This window comes from Microtus pennsylvanicus, chromosome 20, assembly GCF_037038515.1.
Source record: "Microtus pennsylvanicus isolate mMicPen1 chromosome 20, mMicPen1.hap1, whole genome shotgun sequence".
Lineage (NCBI taxonomy): Eukaryota > Metazoa > Chordata > Mammalia > Rodentia > Cricetidae > Microtus > Microtus pennsylvanicus.
This window is the reverse complement of record NC_134598.1, coordinates 10,912,901-10,927,185: the sequence shown is the minus strand read 5'-3', so window position 1 is coordinate 10,927,185 and position 14,285 is coordinate 10,912,901. Positions and strand designations below refer to the sequence as shown.

Genomic DNA, 14,285 nt, shown 5'->3' with positions numbered 1-14,285 from the left:
GTTTGACGGAGTCACTACTCCTGCATGGTAGTGGGGTTTCCAGGTCGTTTTCCTATGGACCAGTGCCTTTTGTGGAGGGTGACAATGTTCCTCTCATTGCACCTACTCTTCCTTGAGCCTGGCGCAGGTGCCTTCTGGCTGAGCCGGAAGTTTCCTCATGCCTGCCCAGAGGAGGCCTCTGCTCGAAACTTTCTACTTCCAGACTGGAGTTTCCTTCAGGGAATCAAGGCAGGGAGCAGACCTAGTCCTCGGCTCTGGCTCTCTACCCCACCACATGCTCACATGCTCTTCCAGGCTGCCGCTAAGCAGTGTCATGAGTCTAGGCCAGATGGGAGATTAATTCCTGGGGGCACTTTAGGGCTGAGAAGGAAAAAAAAAAAAATAACAGGTCTAGGGCCACCCACAGAGAGGGGCAGCTACCATCCTTGGTAGTTCCTACCTCCTAGGAGACAGTAGCATAGCCGGTCCAGAGGCCAGGCTGAGAAAGACAGCCTAAGGGGGGCCTGGGCAGAGCTGCCCTCTGCCAAAACCTAGCTTCAGCCTCTTAGCTCCTCCTCCTCATCGCTGCCCTCACCACCCCCCAAACACGGAGAGACTTAACACCCCTGCTCGGCAGCAAGAGTCCATCCCTCCAGACTTTGGCCTTAGCTGTAGCGAGTGTGGGAGCTGGGAAGGCTGGGAGCAAAGTCTGGACGAAAAAGCTTCACACGTTGTGTGCCTGCCTGCCTGCTTTGCCCAGAGGTGAGTGGAGCGGTGGGAACGGGCCGGGTGCTCTGAAAAGACTTGCTAGGGACGGCATGTGTTGGTCATTCAGGCCTCCAGCTTCACGCGCTGTCCTCACACAGCAGCCCTCCCACGATGCTGAGATGGCCCTGGTGGGTATCGCAGCGCAGTTTGCTAAATGAGAAAACAGGTTCCAAGACAGTGAAGGTGTCCAGCTTCACTTTGAGGCCACCAGGGCTGAAATGCAGAGCTCTTGACTCCAGAAGTAAGGCAAGGATGCACCCAGAGGGTCTTGGTGTTCCTGGATTAGTGGAAGGTACAGTGGTACCCCAGGTCCCTCTGCTCCCACACAACACGTTTGTACACAGCGCCAGCTCAGGTTGATTTCATTAGCTACAAACGTCAGCTTGTTTGCTAGTGTGTGCCCACATCTGTTTGGCACAATAAGCCATAACCTGCCAATCATCTGCCAAGCGGATGGTTTCTTGGTTGGTCTGCTCAGACCAGACATTTCCAGCGTAGTAGACGGTAGGGGCCAGGGCTGAAGGGGCAGTGGGAATGACAAGCTTTCCCGCCCAGTCTAGGCTGCCATCTGCAGGGCACCGCATCTAACCATGTGGCTGCCTCTGCTCCTGAGTGCCTTGCTGTGGGCAGTGCTGTGGTTGCTCAGAGACCGGCAGAGACTGCCTGCCAGCAATGCTTTCATCTTCATCACTGGCTGTGACTCGGGCTTTGGGCGCCTTCTGGCACTGCAACTTGACCAGAAAGGCTTCCAAGTCCTGGCCAGCTGCCTGACCCCCTCTGGGGCAGAAGACCTACAGCAGATGGCCTCCTCCCGCCTCCACACAACACTGCTGGACGTCACCGATCCCCAGAACGTCCAGCAGGTTGCCAAGTGGGTAAAGACACACGTCGGAGAAACTGGTGAGTAGTGGAGCCCCTGGGAACCTGGTCTCTACAGTAATCCCAGGAGTTACTGGGGTTGTGGGGAGGAATGGGGTTCAAATCCTCCCAGGAAGGAAACCTTCCCAGAATCCCAGCCTGTGTCTGTCATTTCCCCACAGGGCTTTTTGGTCTGGTGAATAACGCTGGCGTGGCTGGTATCATCGGGCCTACACCATGGCTGACAAGGGATGACTTCCAGCGTGTGCTGAATGTGAACACACTGGGTCCCATCGGGGTCACCCTTGCCCTGCTGCCTCTGCTACAGCAGGCCCGGGGCCGAGTGGTCAACATCACCAGCGTCCTGGGTCGTCTAGCAGCCAATGGCGGGGGCTACTGTGTTTCCAAGTTTGGCCTGGAGGCCTTCTCTGACAGCCTGAGGTGAGGGTGCAGAGCTCCAGCCCAGCCTGGAGAGGGACGGGGATCTTACTAACAGGTACACTGGATGCTGGGACAGGCCAGAACAGGAAGAGGAGACAGGGTTATAGAAAGCTGAAACCCCAGGCTTTATCACCTACAGGCTATGTCCTTAAATAGCTTACACTTGTGTGTGTTATTTGAGACAAGTCTCACTGTGCCATCCTGACTGAGCTGGGACTCACAGAAATCAGCCTGCCTCTGCCCCTCCGCCTCCTAGTGCTGAGCTTAACGGTGTGTGAGCACACCACACCAAGCAGGGACTTTTGGTTTGTTTTTTTTCCTGCAGTTTTTCGAGACAGGGTTTGTCTGTACAGCCCTGGTTGTCCTGGAATTCGCTTTGTAGACCAGGCTGGCCCCAAACTCACCAAGATCTGCCTGCCTCTGCCTCCCAAGTGCTGGAATTAAAGGCGTGCACCACCACTGCCCAACCTATTTGTTTTTTGAGTCAGGGTTGCACTCTGTAGTCCTGGCTGGCCCCAAATTCTTAGCAATCCTCCTACTCAGCCTCTTGAGCACTGGCATTACAGATGTGAGCCACCACACACCTAACGAGGTTATTTCTTTATGTTTGGTTTTTTTTCTTCCAAATCTGTTAAGTCAGAGTGAGACTTGCCTCGTGGGGGTTCAGAGCAAAGTGGGGTAAGTACTAGAACCCATCAGTGCCTTAGATGTTGGGGAAACCTTTTGTCATTTATTTTTAAATGGCATTTACTTACATATATATATATTCACACACAGAAAACAGACACACATACATATTGTGTGCACGCATGTACACATGAATGTACAGGTGTTATGACTTGCATTTCAAAGTAAACCTCTCTGAGGTGGCGAGGCAGGAGCCCTTCCTCCTTGATGAGTCATCCCACCAGCCCTCACATCACTATTTTTGTTGTTAGTTTGTTTTGTTTTTTTGAGACTGGGTTTCTCTGTGTACCTCTGGAGCCTGTCCTGGAACTCGCTCTGCAGACCAGGCTGGCCTCAAACTCATAGATATCCTCCTGCCTCTGCCTCCCGGGGGGTGCTAGGATTAAAGGTGCCACCGTCACCTGGCTCCTCATATCACTATTAACAAAAAACTCGGATTTTTTCTTTCCATCCTCTCTCCCATTCTGTATGAATAGCTATTACTGTGGGCTACAGTAGGAGTGTTGAGACACGCCCCTAGGCCAGGTCTGCCCTTCAGTTTTGAGACAGGGTCTACTATAGACCACGAGGTCCTTTTTTTTTTTTTAATGTGTATTGGTGTTTGGCCTGCATGTATGTCTTATATGAAGGTGTCAGATCCCCTGGAACTGGAGTTGCAGACAGTGGTAAGCTGCCATGTGGGTGCTAGGACTTGAACCTGGGTCCTCTGGAAGAGCAGCTAATGCTCTTAACCGCTGAGCCAGTTCTCCTGTCCCTTTTCCTTTTATTCTTGAGATAGGGTATCACTTTGTAGCCTAGACTGGCCTCACTCTGCAAGTGCTGGGCTCACAGACACAGCCTTCACTTCGGGCCTCCCATAACATCTGGACACCAATGTTCAAAGTCGGTGGGACCATAAGGAGCAAAGACGACCATGGGAGCAGGAGAGTCCGAGTCAGGAAGGCTGCCTTCATCACCGTTCCTGACAGATAATTTCATTGTTCTGTCCCCTGGCCTGTTCTTCCAGTCAGCATCACTTGAGTCTCAGCCCAGGCCAGAACAGGGCGGCAGGATGCACCCCTACCTGAACTATCAAGTCACCTGCCAGCTAATACCAGTCTAGAGTCCTCACATCCAGTACTCAGGACTCAATCTTACAAGGCTCTAGATCAAGAACTGACAGCCTGCAGTTATCAACCACATGGGCTCAGCTGCCTTCAGGCTAACAATGGTTTTATATATTTAAATAGTTACATTGTAAATGGTTATATAAGTACATTAATTTTGCCAGATATTGTGGCATATACCTTTTAATCCCAGCATTCAGGGCAGATGCAAGAGTATCCGAGTTTGAGACCAACCTGGTCTACATAATGAGTTCCGGTCCAGCCAGGGCTACATGGTAAAACCCTGTAGCAAAATAAATAAAAACACTAATTTTGTCTGGCCTGTAGTATGTCAAAATTTACTATCAAGAAAAAGTAAGGAATGGGGGATGGGGTGGGGAGAGGCTCCCCAGTTATGATCACTGGGTGATCATGAGGACCCATACCCACGTAACATGATGCCCTCTCCTGACCCTCATGCATATGTGCATATACACTCACACATGTGCACACACTCATGTGCACACACGCACACATTTACGTGAATCTTTGAAGACAGGAACAGAAGGATCCTGAATTCAGAGTTAATCTGGACTACATTAGCAGCCTGAGACTTTAGGCTTGATCCCAAGTACCTACCACCACGAAAGTAAAAGAAATACAGCTTGCTAACCATTAATCTAGTTAATAGAAGAAAATACATAATAGAGGTGTGCTTCATGAGACCCACCCATAATCCCAAGACTAGGGAAGCTGAGGCAAGGGACTGAGGCCAGCCTGGGCCACAAAACAATCCCCCCTGCCCCCGCAGAGTGATACAGGCCTGTAATCCTAGCATTTTCCCAGCCAACTTCTACTATATAGCAAACTCAAGCTACATGAAAACCAATCTCAAAAAAAATTTTTTTTCTTTCAAGCCAGCAAAATGGCTGAGCACTTCCTTACAAGCCAGACATCCTGAGTATAGTGGACATCCATGGTAGAAGAAACCAAGCTGTCCTGTGACATCCAGACATGGACAGTGGCATACACACATACACAAGAAGATTAGCCCAGACTACACAGTGAGACCCTGTCTCAAAGAAAAAAATTTTAAAAAATGAGAGAGAAATATCCAGCCTACATAATGGCTCATACCTGTAATTCCAATCCATGGAAGGCAGAGACAGAAGTTACCAGTTCAATGCTAGCCTGGGCTACGTGAGACTCTGTCTCAAAACACAAAAACAAGGGGTCAGGGAGATGACTCGGAGGATAAGAGGGATTAAAATCTGCTCTTGCAGAGGACCAGACTGGTCCCCAGCACCAACATGGTGGGTGGTTCACAGCAGCCTGTAACTCCCCCAGCACCCACAAGGTGGCTCACGACAGCCTGTAACTCCAGCTGCAAGGGACCAGACACCTTCTGACCAGTGAAGGCTCCTGCATACCCATGAACTCATGCAACGCACATAAATATTCAATAAGCTTTAGAAAGAGACTATAAGGAAAAAGTGAAAGATACCAGCCCTGGGCTGGTGGTGGTAAGGAGCAGTTTTGGTCCACCATACACAGGCCCGAGGTTTATCCTCAGTGCCAGGGAGAAAAACAAGAAGCTCCCCATCCCGGGCCCACCAGCAACAGCCTTTCCCGTCAGGATGCGTCACACCTCAGACCCCTCACTCGTGGGACCCCTCTGCCCACCCTCCAGGCGTGACGTGGCTCCATTTGGAGTACAAGTCTCCATCGTGGAACCTGGCTTCTTCCGAACCCCTGTGACCAGCCTGGAGAGTCTGGAAAACACGCTGAAGGCTTGCTGGGCCCGGCTACCACCGGCGACACGGGCTCACTACGGGGAAACCTTCCTCACTTCTTGTGAGTAGCCGGGCCCATATTGAGTGCACGGTGGGAAAAAGAGGGCCAGGAAGGTCAGGCCTCGTAGGGAGGAAAATGACAGGCAGAGGGAGGTGGTGTCGCTTCCCAAACTGGGCAGCCAGCCCAGGTGATGTATAAGACAGCCTAAGAGGGAGATGTATAAGACAGCGGGGAGGGAGGGAGCACACACACTAACTATGGGCATCTTCCAAGATACAGATCTCCAAGTGCAGCGCTGGGTCATGAACCTGATCTGTGACCCAGACCTGGCGAAGGTGACCAGCTGCCTGGAGCATGCCCTGACTGCTCGTCACCCCCGAACCCGCTACAGCCCGGGCTGGGATGCCAAGCTGCTCTGGCTGCCCGCCTCCTACCTTCCGGCCAGTCTGGTGGACGCTGTGCTCACCCGGGTCCTTCCCCGGCCTGCCCAGTCAATCTCCTGATTCCAACTTTCCAGCAAAGGGCTGACTGTGAAGGGCAAAACATGTCAGGAGCCATTTTCCCAAAAAGTATAGTAGGGACCACTGTCCTGGGGATGTTTGCGGAGAGCCCCACACCCCAACTGTATTGAGAACTGTTTGTTGGCGGAGCCCACCCCACACCCAACTACCTTGAGAGACTTCTGTTAGCGGAACCCGCCCCACATTCCAATTATCTAGAGAATTGTTTGTGGTTGGAATCACAAAAGCAACGATTCGGCTTGCATAGAGAACACCGGTGACCAAGTGTGACTTGTGACCTTTGCTGCCCCGGCAAGATCCCTTCCTGCCCTTGCCATGCCCCTGCCCCCATCCCAAGCCAAATTCCTCATTCAAGGGCTATATAAGCCACAACCATTTCACTAATAAAGTGAGACCTTGACAAGAGAATTTTGCTTGGCCCCGTTCCTCTTTCCCGCCCATGTCTTTTTCAGATAGTGCCTCTTCCGGACCCTGGAATAACTGACCCGCTGGGCAGGTTTACAAAAACATGTATTTCTGTCTCCACTCTGGGGCTGCCTGGTTCCTGGCACAAAGTTGGCTCTCAATAAATATGTATTGTTTTAAAAGAAAAAGTAGGTGGACAGAAGTGAAGGTACTCGTGGGAGCCTGGCAAGATTTAGTGTCTAAAATCCCTCAACTGCCTAGAGTGGGTACTCTTTCTGCCTGCAAAACTTCTGTTGTCCACTGGGGGGTGTAAGGAACTACCTTCCACTTAGGCTTTTTGGAGCTGCACTTGGAGAGATGGCCACAAGAGGGCACTTTTGTCCGATTTTTCTGCGTGGAGTAGCGAGCATTTATTTGCACCTGGCAGGGCATTATCTAATGTTTGCAGGACAGAAGGACAGGTGATGAAAATGCTCTGAGCCGGATTGGGTGGCTTCCATGGAAGAAGGAAATACTTAAATTCTCCTATAATCTAATGCAAAAGAATCAAGACACTGGCTGCATAGGTCTCAAGCAACTTAACCATTCGAAAAAGGAGCCAGGCCTCCTCAAGAACTGAGGAGGAGTCTGCTCGCCCTTAAAGCATCAGAAGGCCAAGAGGGGTCCAAAATAGACATGGGCCAGGCTTTACCATGTAGGCCCTGTGTGGAAAAATCCCTTGGTCTTATGCAGGATATGGCCTCGTTAATGCTCTAGGAACACTGAAGACCAGCAGACAACACAAAACAGGGCTCGGAGAGGGGACACTGGCACCTCCTCCTCTGGTTCCCCACTTCTCCCACGGCCAAACCAGCCAACACTAACAAAAGACTCCTTTCCCAAAACCCCCTAAATATGCCTGCCTATTCCCTGGGCAGGAACTGGGAGAAGGAAAAGGAAGGGGCCATCCTTCATTCTAAGATAAACTGAGAACATCTCCTTTTCAGGTCTGAAAAAATAATCCGTTTAATTGAAAAACCTGGAGAATCCACTCCCTTAGATGAAAAGACATAAGAGATCAGACCCCCCCTACATTACTTCATAGCCACTTCGGATACTTTTCACCAGACAGCAGGAGAAGATGATTCCCAGGACCTAAAAGGAAAGATGGAGATGAAGTTTGGGGAGCTTCCCCAAACCCATCCAAGGGCCACTCTGCCCAGGCTCCCCAGATGCCCTGCACGTGTTCCTCACCTCCACAAAAGCAATACCCAGGGCTGCCGCAGCCACCAGCAATATATTCTTCCTCAGTTCAGCCCCCATGCTCTGGACGCAGCCCTGAGGGAAAAGCGAGCTTGAATACCAAGAGGTCCTACCTCCCTCCTATTCCATCTCCCAGCCCTCTCCTCCCCGGAGCTCAGCCCCAGCCCTGATCCCGTTAGCCTCTCTCCTGCCTCCTGAAACATTTCCCAAGTTTCCCCAGTCTAATGTCTTCTCCCTACCTGAGTATGGATCGTGGATAACTTGAAGTCAGTCCCACAGCCCACAGTGACGTTGACGCAGCAAGAATCGGGGACTCGGTCCTTGTCCATCCCAGGGACAGTCTCCCAGTCTGTGTAGTTATTAGCCCCACAGCAGTTAAACTAGGAGAATGAGGAAGGGAGGGAGGAAAGCTGCTCAATCAAGCCAGAGATGAGAACCTTCCATCCCCACTGTCCCTCTCCCCCGCCTTCCCACTCACTTGGTGCTGCCACCCGTCCAGAACCAAGGCTGTTCTGTTGTCTTTCAGGTAATTCTGCATCTGCTTCTGGAAGTTCTTACTGAACTCTGACTCCACCTACGAGTAGGAAAGCATGTTGGAGAGAGAATTCAAGCCCTAGAGTCCCAGGGTGACCCGAGCCAGGGCTCCCCTGTTCCCGGCTTACCTTGTCTCTGAACACGTAGCCAGCAATGGCCACAGCCACCTCCACAAGCACGATGAGAGACAGGAAGACGGCGAACTGCAGAAGCACAGGGCAGGCGTCGGGTTTGACGTCTGGATCTAAGAGGCTTGTTCTGACCCAGTCAATTCCTGGTGCTCCTCACCCACCCACCCACCTCACCACAAAAATGCCCTCCAGCCGTCACAGGAGTCACGCTGTCCCCCCCGTCACTCACTGTAATCATAAGACAGGAGTTCTCCTTGCAGGCCCCACAGCAGCCCACAAAGGCCACCAGGAAGAGGAAGGCGCCCACTGCAATGATGACCACAGGCAACAGGGAGGCTGGCGTGGTCTCCTGGCTGATGGTCTGATTCAAGAAAACCTGAGCCGCCACACCAACGGCGATCAATCCCACGGCACAGGCCTGGGGGGAAAGGTGGGTTTGGTCAGATCCTCGCCCTCACACCTGACCTCCACCCAGTTTTTTTGTTTGTTTGTTTGTTTTGTTTTGTTTTGTTTAGAAACAGGGTTTCTTTGTGTAACAGCTCTGTTCCGTCCTGGAACTCGCTCTGTGGACCAGGCTGGCCTCGAAATCACAGAGATCCACCTGCCTCTGCGTCCCCAGTGCTGGGATTAAAGGCGTGCGCCACCACCGCCTGTCCCAGAAAGCAGACTGTTAACACCTCCAGGGAGCCCTGACTGTAAAGAAGGCAGTCTGCCCATCTGTGCCCCACAGGGAAGGCTGGGAAGTTGTTCAAGACACTCGGGGAAGGGGGATCAGGTGTCACGCCTTCCTGTAAATGGCTCTTCACACAGGAGGACTCTCAGGTAGTCTCTCTCCAGAACTGCCCCCTCACTCCAGTGACTAAGGTCCTAGGGCCAGCTAGGCCAGGCAGAAAGAGGGGGTTAAGAGTGGCCCCACTCAGAACAAACACTAGCTTCTCAAGCCAGGAGCAAAAGAAAGTGGGCTGAGCCTTTCCTTCCCCCCACCTCCATGAGAGGGTAGAGAAGAGAGATGAATACACAGGGTGGGGATTGGGGTAGCCCCGTGGCGATACCATCAGACCGTTGGCAGGTTGCCCCACTACCCCATATCACAAATGGTTGGGTCACCAGACAGGAAGGGCCAGGAGGGGGTTGAGCGGGGGTGCTGCCCAACTAGGGTGGCCATTCTCTGTCCAAACTCTCCTCCGAGGTCCCGGAAAGCCAGCGGGAAAGGGGTGCGTTCTGCCCTGGGCCATTTCTTCGGGCTTTCCTTCCACATCTGGCCTCCAGCTGCCTCCGTTCCTGGGTCCCTCACCCCTTATGGCTCCGGCTCCAAGACTCCCCGCACCCCGTCCCTCTGCCCCCACTACTCACGCAGAAGGCCAGCAGAAGAACGTAGAGCAAGAACTTGACACACTTCATTCCTCCTTCCACCGCCATGGCTGCTGGGCCTGGGGCCGCGGAAAGCACAGGGATCGGATCAGGCCGAGTGGGCACCGGCTCGGCAGCTCCCCGCCGGCCCTCGCAGCCTTCCCTGCGCGGCCCCCACCGCGGCCCTTCCCACCCGGAAACCCGCGCTCAGATCCACGTCTCCCTGTCCCCTCCGCGCGGCGGCCGCACAGGGGTGGGGGGGGCGCGCAGCGAGCGGGACCTCGGGATCCCAGGACGCACGGAGGGCGCGGCCGGGCACCGTGCAGACCACGACCCCGGCGGCCGCCCGCCGCACCGCAGCCGGTCCTTCCTGCGCCGGATCCGGACTGCGACCCCCGCCGGCCGCCGCCCAGCGCCGAAGCCTGCGCTCGGCAGGCCGCGACCCCGGAGCCGCCAGGGCCTCCCCTCCCCGGGGGGCGGCGCGCCAGGCGCCCCGCGGGCGTCGCCAACTTCGAGGCAAAGTTGCTCGAGGGCCCGGGCGAGCAGCCGGCTGCTCGCGGGCGGCTGGGCGCGCGTCCCCCCGGGACGTCCCCGGGGGCCCTCGGCACCCGCGGCCCAGCCTCACCTGCGCTCCCCGACGTCGCACGATGCTCTCCGGCCGCGGGTCAGCCGCTGTCTCCCCGCCTGCGCCCCCCGCTCGCGCCCCGCCTGCCGCGCGGCCCCGCCCCGGCTCCAGCCAGCCCCCTCCCCCGCGGGGTGGCCGCCAGCCTCCCTCGTGACGCGGGAACAGCTGCGGCCTGAGTCACCGGGGCTGGCGGGCGAGGAGGAGGCGAGCCCCCCGCCCGGGCAGGGCCACGTGGCCCCTACCGGGAAAGCCCGAACCGGGCGCCGGACCCCAGGCTTCCCGGGGCCCCCAGAGGACGGAGGGGCCGCCCAGAGTTGCCCAGAGGCATAGACGAGGCCAAGTGTCAAAATGGCCTTCGGCCGACTGCAACCCCCACCGAGAGTGTCACGAGAGCCACACACCTCCCGCTGCGTCCCGGTTCGAGCCCCCGCCCCCATCCCCGAGCCCGCGGAGAGCGGGGCATTGGGTGGGGCGAGAGTAAACACTTCCAGAAAGCCCCTGGCTTCACGTCCCAGCAGTCTCCCAGCATTCTAGACTAGGGTGTTCTGGTCCCAACTTCTCCATTTTCTGGGACTCCTGGGCTGAGGAAACCGGAGGAAGCCCTTGCCTTGAGCCGGTCCACAAGTCAATTACAACACGTCAGAGCCTGGGCCCTCCTTCTGGGAAAAGATTAATAAAGTCTGCGCTCCCTAGCCCCTGAGTCAGCCAGTGGTTGAAGGAGATGTGAGAAAGGGCACCAAGGCTAGCAAGGCGGTTGTCGAATAAACTTCCCCCTCTTCTTCCTCTTCTCACCAGAAAATGGGAAAGCTTTAATCATGCCCTTATCCCCAGCACTCGGGAGGCAGAGGCAGGCGGATCTCTGTGAGTTCGAGGCCAGCCTGGTCTACAAGAGCTAGTTCCAGGACAGGAACCAAAAGCTACAGAGAAACCCCGTCTCGGAAAATCAAAAAGAAAAACCCTGTCTCGAAAAAAAACAAAAACAAAACAAAACAGGCTCCAAAGTTACTGAGAAACCTTATCTTGAAAAACAAAGAAGGGAGGGAGAAAGAGAGAAAGGGGGGAGGGAAGGGAAAGAAGGTTAAGGAAGGAAGGGAGAAAGAAAGAATTAGAACTCAAGGCTTTCTCAGGCCCCACGTTGGGCACCAAAATGAAGTTTTTTGGTTTTTGGTTTTTTTTAATTCTTTATATTTTGCACTTTGGAGACCCACAACTCAACTCCAAATAAATATACAACGACTCATTATTCTTTCTTATGAATGCCTGGCCTTAGCTTGACTTGTTTCTAGCTCGTGTGTGTGTGTCTCACTAAATTGTTCAGGATGATTTTGAATTTCTTAAATTATTCCATCTATCTTTTTTTTTTTTTTTTTTTGGATTTTCGAGACAGGGTTTCTCTGTAGCTTTTTGGTTCCTGTCCTGGAACTCGCTCTGTAGACCAGGCTGGCCTCGAACTCACAGAGATCCGCCTGCCTCTGCCTCCCAAGTGCTGGGATTAAAGGCATGTGCCACCACCGCCTGGCTTCCATCTATCTTTTGTTTTCGGACTTTTATCTTTATCCTGTATACATGGCTGGCCCCTGGAGTCCTCCCTGCTCCCTGTTCCCGCTCCTCAATCTTCCATCTTCCCGGATTTCCCCTATTCATTCTCTTTCCTTGCCAACTCCACCTAACTTTCCCCTGCCTTGCTTTTGGCCATTCAGCTCTTTATTAAATCAATCAGATGTTTTAGGCAGGCAAAGTAACACAGCTTCACAGAGTGAAACAAATACCATCATAAAAGAGTACAACACATCTTTCCACAGCATAAACAAATGTAACACACCTTAAAATAAGGCGTCCTTTCCTGACCTCACATCGCACCGTACATAGACATACGCTGCACATACGGAGAAAGGTAACATGCATGAAAACAGACAGACCTGGAGGTCTCGCAAAGACAGGCATCATAAGAGAAGATGGTAGTAAATGCAGGATTATTGTTAGGGATGTGGGAGGGAAAAGAAAACAGAGGATGACTAAGAGGGAATAATAGGGGGCCAGAGAGATGGTTTGGTGTCTAAGAGCACCGACTGCGCTTCCGGAAGACCCAGGTTCAATTCTCAGCACCCACATGACAGCTCACGACTGTCTGTAACTCCAGGAGCTCCCACCCTCAAATAGACATATATGCAGGCAAAAACATCAATAAAATTAAGAATAAAAGAGAGGGAATAGCAGGGGTAAATAGTCCTGTATGGGAATGTCATAAAGCCAGGCAGGGGCAGTGGACCCACACTTGGCAGGCAGAGATAGACGGATCTCTGAGAGTTCGACGCCAGCCTTGCCTACAGAGTGAGTTCCAAGACAGCCAGAACTATTCAGAGAAACCCTGTCTCAAGAGAGAGAGAGAGAGAGAGAGAGAGAGAGAGAGAGAGAGAGAGAGAGAGGTGTCATAATGAAGCCCCTGAGAATGCTGCCTCATCCAGCACAGAGCGAGCCCTGGAGAGCTGACTGGGCTGGTGAGGGATGAAGAAAGCACAGACACATGGACAGAGAAGCCGGCACCGGGTGGAGCATGAGTGTTTTCTGAAGGAGAAGCACTCCACACATTTACTGTGTTTACTAAACAGTGACATGAGAAGGGGTGGGAGCCTTCTGTAGGGAGCAGCCTCGGGCTGTAAACAACAGGTAGGAGGAAGCTTCTGTCTGATGCTTTCTGTGAACTCAGTCAGCATCCACACAGGAACCCGAGGAGGGCTTCGCGGATTCCCAGAAAAGACCGGGAGAAGCTTTGCTGATTCCTCTGGGTCTGTGGCACTGGAGTCTTTAATACAGCTGTGGTCACATTCCTCGGGACTTCATCTGCCCGGACACATTGACTCAGGGCTCACTTCACTTCCCACACAATGTAAGCCCACTGGAAAGGAAAATGCAAAGATAAGGCTGGGCTGGGCTGGGCCGAGAAGCAGTGGCCAGAATTACGTCCTCCCAGAAGAGTACACCAAGCACATTAGAGACCTGGCTCTCCCTCATCACCGCAGGATATGGAGGAGAAGTCAAGATGCCTTAGAAAAGAGTATTAATGGGTTTTCTTATTGTGCTTCTACCAGAAGCCAGGCCTGTACCGGGCTCAGGGCAGCAAGGACAGAAAGAGAGCTGGTCTGTCCTCGGCCATGTTCTATGCACACTGAAGGAGGGCAGAAACTCCTGGTGAGCCACAAGAGCTCTGGGGGAGAGTGGACTCCAAGGTGAGTAGGATTCTCCAAGGTAAACTTGCTGAATAAAAGGGAGACTCTCAGCTTCGGGGATGGGGAGTGAGAATTAGCCATCAGCAGTTCATCAGGCTTGGAGCGAGGCAGAGGGGGGACTTTCAGGGGTGACCACGTGTTTATCATGTTCAGGGCCCTGGGTTCCATCTCTATCAATGCAAAAAAATTAAAATAAAAGTTTCTAGCTTTGATAGTGATATGATAACGCAGGAAAATTCGTCTAACGCTTTGAAGGTGCATGCTAAAATATGGAAGGGTGCCACATCACGCCTGAACTGTGTTTGGAATACTGGCAGACAATAAACGAAGCTGAAAGATGAAGAGTAACAGGACGGTGAGTTCTCTTACTAGTTATCACTAGTCCCCTCACCCAAGGCCACCTCGGCCTTGTCCCGAAGGCAAACACAATGGGACGGAGGCTAATGGGAAGCCCTTGAAAAGGTAGCATGAGCCTAGAGATTGGGCTTACAACACTGGGGTGATAGCCACCATCCACAGGGCAGCAGTCAGGAAAGGAGACCTCACCTAACTTAAGAAGCTCCAGACTGGTATCCGGGTGGCCACATCCTACCAGAGGTTGGATGTGAAGCTCAGGAGACAAGGGACAGTCTAGAAAC

General features: G+C 53.2%; 2 protein-coding genes across 5 annotated transcripts; one reads left to right on the top strand and one right to left on the bottom strand.

The window, feature by feature from the left end:
* Positions 1-58: 58 nt before the first annotated feature.
* Rdh5 (retinol dehydrogenase 5) lies at positions 59-6,539 on the top strand. Of its 4 annotated transcripts, none has more exons than XM_075954331.1 (5): positions 59-741; positions 1,303-1,647; positions 1,788-2,046; positions 5,509-5,672; positions 5,886-6,532. In XM_075954331.1, the coding sequence occupies exons 2-5, from the start codon at positions 1,338-1,340 to the stop codon at positions 6,113-6,115; spliced, it is 963 nt and encodes a 320-aa protein (XP_075810446.1). In that variant the 5' UTR covers positions 59-741; positions 1,303-1,337; the 3' UTR covers positions 6,116-6,532. The 4 variants fall into 4 exon arrangements, with proteins under 4 accessions (XP_075810446.1, XP_075810448.1, XP_075810450.1 ...); XM_075954333.1 differs by having other exon boundaries at positions 60-741; positions 1,308-1,647; XM_075954335.1 differs by having other exon boundaries at positions 75-741; positions 1,308-1,647; positions 5,892-6,539.
* A 978-nt stretch (positions 6,540-7,517) lies between these two features.
* On the bottom strand, positions 7,518-10,546 carry Cd63 (CD63 molecule). Its single transcript, XM_075954483.1, has 8 exons — positions 10,421-10,546; positions 9,799-9,875; positions 8,675-8,863; positions 8,443-8,517; positions 8,259-8,354; positions 8,020-8,160; positions 7,772-7,855; positions 7,518-7,672 (listed from the first exon to the last, which is right to left on the bottom strand). The coding sequence occupies exons 2-8, from the start codon at positions 9,862-9,864 to the stop codon at positions 7,607-7,609; spliced, it is 717 nt and encodes a 238-aa protein (XP_075810598.1). The 5' UTR covers positions 9,865-9,875; positions 10,421-10,546; the 3' UTR covers positions 7,518-7,606.
* Positions 10,547-14,285: the final 3,739 nt, after the last annotated feature.